The 9,173-nt window shown below is 36.0% G+C and overlaps 1 protein-coding gene across 1 annotated transcript; it reads left to right on the plus strand.

Annotated features, from left to right (window-relative positions):
- The first annotated feature begins 555 nt into the window (after positions 1-555).
- On the plus strand, positions 556-3,356 carry LOC139856809 (receptor-like protein kinase THESEUS 1). Its single transcript, XM_071845515.1, has one exon. The coding sequence runs from the start codon at positions 612-614 to the stop codon at positions 3,129-3,131; it is 2,520 nt and encodes an 839-aa protein (XP_071701616.1). The 5' UTR covers positions 556-611; the 3' UTR covers positions 3,132-3,356.
- Positions 3,357-9,173: the final 5,817 nt, after the last annotated feature.

The raw sequence follows: 9,173 nt of genomic DNA on the forward strand, positions 1-9,173 counted from the left end.
TAAACGGTTGTGGGTTCCACAGTTTTTATTTTTCCTTTTAGATTTTGTGTAAATTGACAGCAGCCTAATTAAACAGCCTGGAAAGAGCTGTGGGAGAGACTTCACTTCAAAAAAAGCTTCCAGCTTTCATCATCAATGTTTCATGAGGTTAACACTTAACACCATTTTACTGGTTTTCACTCTTTATTTCCAATGAGGTAATCATTGCTACTCAAAATTCAAGTTTTTTTGCCTCAAATATTTCATTTGTTCTGTTCAAAACCCTAGTATCTGTTTGTACAATTTATTAACATTGCTTTGAATATATCTTTTTGGTTCTTTTAATTTTTACACAATAACCCAATTACTTGTCTTTAGCTTAAAGCTTGAATCTTTTAGCTAAATTTAGGGATTTTAAGACTATAATGTCCAAGAATCTGAGTTTCTTGAAGTGGGTAGCTTGAGTTTTTTCTGTTAATCCTTTCACTAGCTAATTGGTTGCCTAAAGGTTTAATCTTTAAGTTCAAACCGTTATCAGTTTAGGGAATTAATTATTTAGATTACCAAGATAACTGTTCCTTAAATTGGGTTGCTTCAGTTATAGTGTATACAAGTATCAAATTGCATAAGAAATGAGTTTCTTGAAGTGGGGTACTTTAGTTTGTGCACTTTTTCTATCTGCATATGTTCATCAATCATCATCTGCTTCATTCACTCCTACTGATAGCTACTTAATTGCCTGTGGTTCTTCCAAAAATGTCACATATCTTGGTCAAACCTATGTCCCTGATTCACAGCAATCGTCCATGGTTTCTTTAAACAACCAAGAGAATACAAATGTAATTGATTCCAACACAATTGTACCTTTACCCATACTCCAGTCGGCTCGAGTATTCACTAAAACGGCCTCTTACGAGTTCAAAATCAAGAAACAGGGTAGGCATTGGGTCCGACTCTACTTTTACCCCATACCGAGCCACAACCTCACATCGGCTTCATTAACTGTGGTTACTGATAACTTTGTTCTCTTAAACAACTATAGTTTCAAAAGCTACAACGGGTCGGGTTATCTCTTTAAAGAATACTCTATCAACGTGACTTCGGATTCATTACTTTTAAGCTTTGTCCCTTCAAACAATTCAATTGCATTCATCAACGCAATTGAAGTTGTTTCTACCCCTGATGAATTGATCCCAAACGAGGCCCCATCAGTGTTCCCAGCCGCCACAATTAACGATCTTTCAAATCACGCCTTAGAAAGCATGTATCGTTTGAATATGGGCGGGCCTAAACTGACGCCTCAAAACGACACATTAGGAAGAACTTGGGAAAATGATGAGAAGTATCTTCATGTAAATGGGTCAGCTGCAAATGTGTCGATTAACCCATCGATGATAAAATATACCGAAAGTCTCACCCCCGAAATAGCGCCGAATTGGGTGTACGCATCAGCTGAAACAATGGGTGATGCTAACGTTGCTGATTTGGACTTCAATATCACATGGGTTCTTCCTGTTATTCAAGATTTTACTTATTTTATCCGCGTGCATTTTTGTGATATCGTGAGTGCTACTCTGAATACTCTTGTGTTTAATTTGTACATAAATGGTGAAATTGCATTACAAGATTTGGATTTGTCGAGTTTAACGGGTAACCTTGATGTGCCTCTCTACAAAGATTTTGTATGTAACTTGACCGGTGATCATAGTACTTTGACTATTAGTGTTGGTCCGGATAAGGTTGCTGAAGATGAAAACGTTGTTTTGAATGGTCTCGAAATCTTGAAAATTAGCAATGAAGCTAGAAGCTTAGATGGGGTTATTTCTATTGAAAATCTTGTTTTGATTCCAACAAAGAAGCATACAAATATGGTCTTGATTATTGGATTGGTCGTAGGTGTTTTGGTTGTTGTAATGATTTTAGGTTTATGTTATTGTTGTTTATTGGCGAAGAGTTCAAAAACGAGTCGACCAAAACCTTCATGGCTACCACTTCCGTTATACGGAAGCTCACTCACAAACACAAAAATTTCTACAACGTCTCAAAAAAGTGGGACCGCGAGTTGCATCTCGTTAACTTCGTGTCATCTTGGGAGAACTTTCACATTTCAAGAAATTATGGATGCAACAAACAAATTTGATGAGAATTTGCTACTTGGAGTTGGTGGTTTTGGGCGGGTTTTTAAAGGAACAATGGAAGACGGGACATGCGTAGCTGTTAAAAGAGGAAACCCGAGATCCGAACAAGGTCTCGCAGAATTTCGAACCGAGATCGAAATGTTATCGAAACTTCGACACCGTCATCTCGTTTCGCTAATCGGGTATTGTGATGAACGGTCCGAAATGATTCTTGTATATGAGTACATGGCGAACGGCCCGTTAAGAAGTCATCTTTACGGGACCGATCTTCCTTCGTTATCTTGGAAGCAACGGCTCGAGATTTGTATAGGAGCTGCAAGAGGTCTACATTATCTTCACACGGGTGCATCGCAGAGTATAATTCATCGGGATGTAAAAACTACTAACATTTTATTGGATGAAAACTTTGTAGCTAAAGTTGCTGACTTTGGGCTCTCGAAAGCGGGCCCGTCTCTCGACCAAACCCATGTCAGCACCGCTGTAAAGGGTAGTTTCGGGTATCTCGATCCTGAATATTTCAGAAGGCAACAGTTGACTGAAAAGTCAGACGTGTATTCTTTCGGGGTTGTTTTAATGGAAGTTGTCTGCACAAGACCTGCTTTGAATCCGGTTCTTCCAAGAGACCAAGTCAACATTGCTGAGTGGGCGATGACGTGGCAAAAAAACGGAATGTTGGATCAAATTATGGATAAAAATCTCGTCGGAAAAGTGAATCCCGCGTCGTTGAAAAAGTTTGGTGAAACTGCTGAAAAATGTTTGGCTGATTACGGGGTCGATCGTCCTTCAATGGGAGACGTTTTATGGAATTTGGAATACGCTTTGCAACTTGAAGAAACATCGTTGGCTTTATTGGAACCGGATGAAAATAGCACAAATCATATTCAGGGCATTGCGTTAGGTACAGTTGAGGCGTTTGAGAACAGTACTAGTATCGTTGACCAGGGTCAATCGCGCACGTGTGAAGATGGCACCAGTGCAGTGTTTTCTCAGCTTGTTAACCCTAAAGGAAGATGATTTAAAACGCTTATTTTAAGGTTGTGTATTGTTTTTTGTCTGTCAGTTATTTCTGTTGTACCTGTATTTCCATTTGTATTCATTCATTCAGTTAACAATATACATATATATAGGACAATGCATTATATTGTTTTCTTGAGCAAGAATCAGTTATGCAAAAGATGCTTAGCTCATTGGGATAAAAGAGATGCTTTTCTGCCCATTTTGTCCCATACAACCAAATATTCTACCTTGTTTAACTTTATTAGTTTTCATGTAAATAGAATATTACAAATTTTGGCTGTTAGCATGCTATATATGTATATTATGTGCTGCAACTCATTAAGATCGAGAGGTAAGAGATGAAGGAAGATAAAGCTGAATTGAAGGTTGGGGTGCCAATCGGAGACCTATGGAAGGCGATCTCAAGTGACTTAAGGCACACAATTCCTAAGGTACCATAAGGAGAAGATAGTAGAGGTTGATGAATCACTGCATAAGTTTGATATTAAAGTAGTGGAAGGAGGGCATTTGGATCACGGGTTCTGTTCATACACGACTGCATTCAAGTTACAGCAAGTAGCAGAATCGGAGACACACGTGGAAGTAAAGGTTTTGTACGAGACAAAGTTAGTAGAAGAAGAAGATAGTCGAATGCCAGGGGAGTCTGTAAAAGCATCAATCCATTACATCAAATGCCTCGAAAACCATCTGTTAGATGCTCCGTCCGTCATAAGTTAATCTTTTGTTTGTTGTTCTTCTGCATCATAAGGTTGTGTTTCAGTTTGGTATCAAACTATCAAAACCAAAGAAGCTATAATTTAATTATGTGTTCCATCTTCTATATTGTTTAGATTCGAATTGTGATGAGATCAAATGCAAAATCCAATAGTTAAAGTTAAATATGTATGTAATGATAATGATAATGATAATACTATTAATAAACAATATATAGGACAATTGCTTCATCATCAAAATTAACTAGGTCAAAAGATGCTTGCAGTTGCATTCATTAAATTAAGGGTAGATATTTTTATGTCTTCACATAACCAAGATATGAGTACTGGTCTATGGGATAATACTTTGATCACTAACACTGCATTTATCCATGTTAATATTTGTATTTTAAGTATAATATAATTATTAAGTTTCACATAAAACTAACTACATAACAAATTTGAAAGTGCCATTATATTATAGACAACACATATATAAACATTACATACAGAGAAGTACTACAGTTCATTCCGTACCAGCTTCAACTTAAAACAAAGAAACTGCAAAAGGTGAAAATTATATACTACAATCTAATATAGAGTAGTTGTACATCGATACGTACTTTACAATTCCGAAATCAGGCTCTTTTCATAATCGTGACCGAATGAAAACCTTTTTGACATCAGTTTTCTCTGTAGCAGCAGAGTTTTCATTTGATTCAGCTGGCTCCTTACGAGGATTGAAGTCTTTAGCACATAAGATTGAATCTTCATCATCATAAAGACGTATAAAATGCAAATCCTCCTCCATTTTCAGTCTAGACCTGGCAAACGGGTCGAGATGGGTCGGGTTGGGTCAAAGATCAAATGGGTTTGGGTCGAAACGGGTCATGGGTCGAAACGGGTCGAAATTAAAATGGGTCAAACGGGTTGGGTCAGACCCGGGTCGGGTTGGGTCAAGACCCGGGTCGGTTGGGTCGAGCTAGTAAAATTGTTTTTTTTTTGTCTTTTTTGATGTTACATCCTTGATATTGTTTTTGTCTTTTCTTTTTGTCCAGATAATTTCTCAACAAGTGGTATAACAGGCGAGTGATCCATCTTGGGTTTAGAAACACAAGTGGGAGTATTAATATTAATATTGCATTCTATTAGTCAAATTGAATTTAGTAAACGTTTGTGTTCTTGTATTCATCTCAATAGTTGTTGGTTGCTTTAGGAAAGTAAGGATAACGGTTGCATTTAATAGTGTGTACTGTTAAAGACTGAAATTACAAAAAACAAACAAACTATTAGTGATCGACTGAAGCGATGTCTATCTGTTGAGGAATAAAGTAGGAGCTAACAGTTTATAAATTGTCATATAACAAGAATAATATACATTATACACAACTGAATAAATTGTCATATAACAAGAGTGATAACATTTAACAATACACAATGTATAACAATACACTGTGCGGAGGGGGTATAACTCGAAAATTCAAAACTTTCTTTCTTAAAACCCAACTCTCATCAACATAATGTGCAGTCAATGCCATGTAACCATCACTAGTAATGGAAGTCCACATATCCGAAGTAAAACAAATTCTACTTTTTATGCTCTCTAGCTCATGTTTAAGAGTCATCTTTTCTCTCTCATAAATCTTTATAACATCCGCCTTTGCCGTGTGTAACAACCCAACTTTTTCCGTTACTTTAGTTAACTGTCCGTTAGTTAGTTAATGGAACTTACGTGAATTTTTTTTTGTATTTAAAGAAATTAAATGCGTACTTGATCCTTAGTGGATTACTTGAATTAATATGTTATATTAATTAGTAAATTTAATTCGGTTGACGAATTAAACTAGAAACGACACGATTAAAGTTAATCGCCTAGAAAACTTTTCAGTTAACGGAACTCAGAAAAACGATAGAATAATTATTGTTAATAATTATTGAACTTACGAAAAAAATTTAATTTATTATTTACTTAATGAATTAAACACGGTGATTTTGTTTCAACGACTAGTTAATGTTCCGGAGATTCGGTACGGTTAACGGCACTCGAAACGAACCACACGCGAACGAGCTTTTTCACAAAACGAGTCCGAGACCCGAGCCCGAGGCCACATGGCCGTGACCTCATACATCATATCCTAAAATATCTCATATTAGTCAAAAGAGGGTGGCCATTATATCTTAAAATATCTTATATTAGTCAAAAGAAGGTGGCCATTATATAATAAAATATCTTATATTAGTCAAAAAGAGGAGGCCATTAGTAGATAATCCCATAATTTTTTTTAGACATGTGCATCACCTTTTACATGTAAAACTAGTAATCAGAAAATAAAGAGTTAAATGGTGCATCATATCTCATGAATACTCACCATCATCGATCATCTTTTCTTCAAGAACACCCTCGATGTTTGCTTGATCGTTAAATTGATCGCATATCTGTGTTCCTCTCGACGAGCCCTACGTATCTATACCAACAATTGTATGATTAGGGTAAGATCTAAAAACTCTATTTTTCCAGATTTAATTATTTATCATATGATTTAGATGTTCTATTGCTCAATTGGTCGCATTTGTACATGTATTTAGTCGTTATATTGTCCGAATTACGAGTTAGGGTTTAATCACGAATTGTATTTCTATGCTACTGATTTTGTGACTTTTTTTTCTATAATTGAAAAGTGTTTATATGGATAGCTATCGAAAAACTATTGATTTTAGGCTTTGGATTCGCTTGATTTCGTTTCCGGATGATCAAGTTATGTCCATTTGAAATTAACGTTGTGTTTTTGTTGTGTAATCAGAAATCTGGGTTTGATAGACCACGAATTGGCTTGTAAAACTTATACCACTGGAAACATAATTTAAAAACACACACTTTAGACTAGGATATCATGTCGTTTGCTCATGTGAAACCCGAGTTATGCTTGAATTAGTGTAAAAGTAGTTTTATACAGCTCTTGCATGAAAACGACCTTGTATAATAAGATGTATTAACTTCTGTGATTAAATCTTTGCATATTTGAAATCTACTCAAAAAGTACTTCATCTTTCATGTAGATATCATAGGCTAATTGTATCTATATCTTTGGATAATCGCGTGCCAATGTGACTAGCGAGACTAGAATCGAATCTGTAAATTGCTCCCTGTTTTATACTCTGAGGATTGTGTTTATTGAATGAGCATGTAAGCTTCTGGAATATGAATTTTAACATGATATGTGACTTATTTTTAGTTTATATCAATCTCTTAAACCTTATGCATTGGGCACAATAGAGCCATACTTTATGTAAATTCTGATTGAGCTGAAAAACCGAATATTCAACTTGCATGAATAAACTGTACAAATTGGCTAAACCAAAATTACTAGATTTTTGATATGTGTTAGTTTAACTTGTTTGTGAACTATGTCCACTGGTCTTGAATCACTTGCATGTTCCTAACTCCGGTTATAGCCGAAACCAAATCAGTGCGCGGTCAGAAACTGACTTGGTGAACCCCAAATGTACCCCTTCTGATTTCTGACTTTTAATTATCGTATGAGACCCTAGCCGGACTTTTTGGAATAGATTTTAAGTATATTTATGATCTGGAGTTTTCCATGTTTGCATGAATTATGTACCATGAGATAATATGCTAAGTATGCTACGTGTTCATGAATTTTGTGCACAACGATAAACTGAAATTGTGAAAATGATTATTCATGACCTGAAACGTGTTGTTTGACTTAGGTTTGACATGTTGATCCATATTTGACATGAACCAACTAATGTTGACTTTAGTTGACTACTTTGACCAAGTTTGACTTTCGGTTTGACTTCAGTTGACTTTATTTGACTTGCATGAATTAGTTGACTGTATGTTGACTTCTACTTTGAAACGCGTCGAGTCAAGCAATAAGACAACTTATACTATGAAACCACATTTTTTTAGGACATATTTATTGACCAACCTATATACGTATACTTAGGTTGCATTACTCGGCTATAAACCGTACAAGTAAATTGTCCACTTTTCATTCCGAGCTTTATTCAAGGTGAGTCTACAGTCCCGCTTTTTACATGTTTTCAGGGATGAGAATACACGCTGTTATACTTACATTATCAAATGCTTTTTTTATTGACACGAGTACTATATCTGCATATTGAGTTTGTACACAAAGCCTCTAGCTTGAATACTTTAAATACCATCGATGTAGGCACAATTTAGATGGACGGATCCGTTAGGTTGACAACCTCACCCACTATAAAAACTGTGGTGCATTTACTTTGAACATAATACATTCGTACAAGTGTATAACATTTTTATGAGGTGAAGGCGGGTATAGTGGATTCTATACTCGGGTCATTGCTAGTATTCAGGTGCTCATAGATTATGCAAACGTTTCGCAACTTGGAGTTGTACTTGTAAAATCTCGTGGTCAAGGAACTTAAACTATTTTCTGATAACTGTTTTTAGATACTATACAACGTTATTTAAAATTGTGGTTTACGAACAAATGAAATAAAACTTGACATGGTATTGTCTACGAATATTTGAAACTTGACATGGTATTGTCTACAAATGATTGAAACTTCACATGGTAGTGTCAACAAACTTTTGAAATGGGACACAGAGTTGTCTACAAACTTTTAACATTGAACCTTGGTGGTCTTCCACTAATAACCGTTTTCGAAATGTATTTCTTAAACATACTGTATTGTTTACCTAAAACCTGTAGATTCACTCAACATTGTTGTTGATCCATTTTGCGTGTTTTATTCTCAGGTATTAATTGCTTCCGCTGTAGAATATTGCTGTCACGTAGAAGTCAAGCCAAGCACTGGGACCAGAGTTAACATTCCGTTAAAGGGATTTTTGACGGGGTGTTACATTTGGTATCAGAGCTTTAGCTATAGGGAACTAGGATACATTAGTGTGTCTAACCGTAGGACGCATTAGTGAAGTCTAGTCTATAGCCGTGTGTCTTGGACGACTTTTATGCACCGTACTTACACTGTATGTGTCACTATGCTACATGTAGAGCTACACATTACATCACGTACATATACACCTTACACTCATATGATATGGAATTGAACTGAACATCATACAACAAAACACATACGTACACGTGACGCGAGATTTAACTAAATTAAGTTGATTACGCCATCTTGAACTTATGGAGTGATGTCGAATGGAAATGTGAGATAGCGTAATGTAATGACCGGGATTACATTACGGTAACTCATATAGAAGTTCCGACACCGCAAAATAAGGAATTGGGAGCGAGTCAAGTAGGTTACTTGGATAAACAACGTTTAGAACAAACCGTGTAATCTCAAATGCAAGTAGAAACTTACACTATGC

This window comes from Rutidosis leptorrhynchoides, chromosome 7, assembly GCF_046630445.1.
Source record: "Rutidosis leptorrhynchoides isolate AG116_Rl617_1_P2 chromosome 7, CSIRO_AGI_Rlap_v1, whole genome shotgun sequence".
Classification (NCBI taxonomy): Eukaryota; Viridiplantae; Streptophyta; class Magnoliopsida; order Asterales; family Asteraceae; genus Rutidosis; species Rutidosis leptorrhynchoides.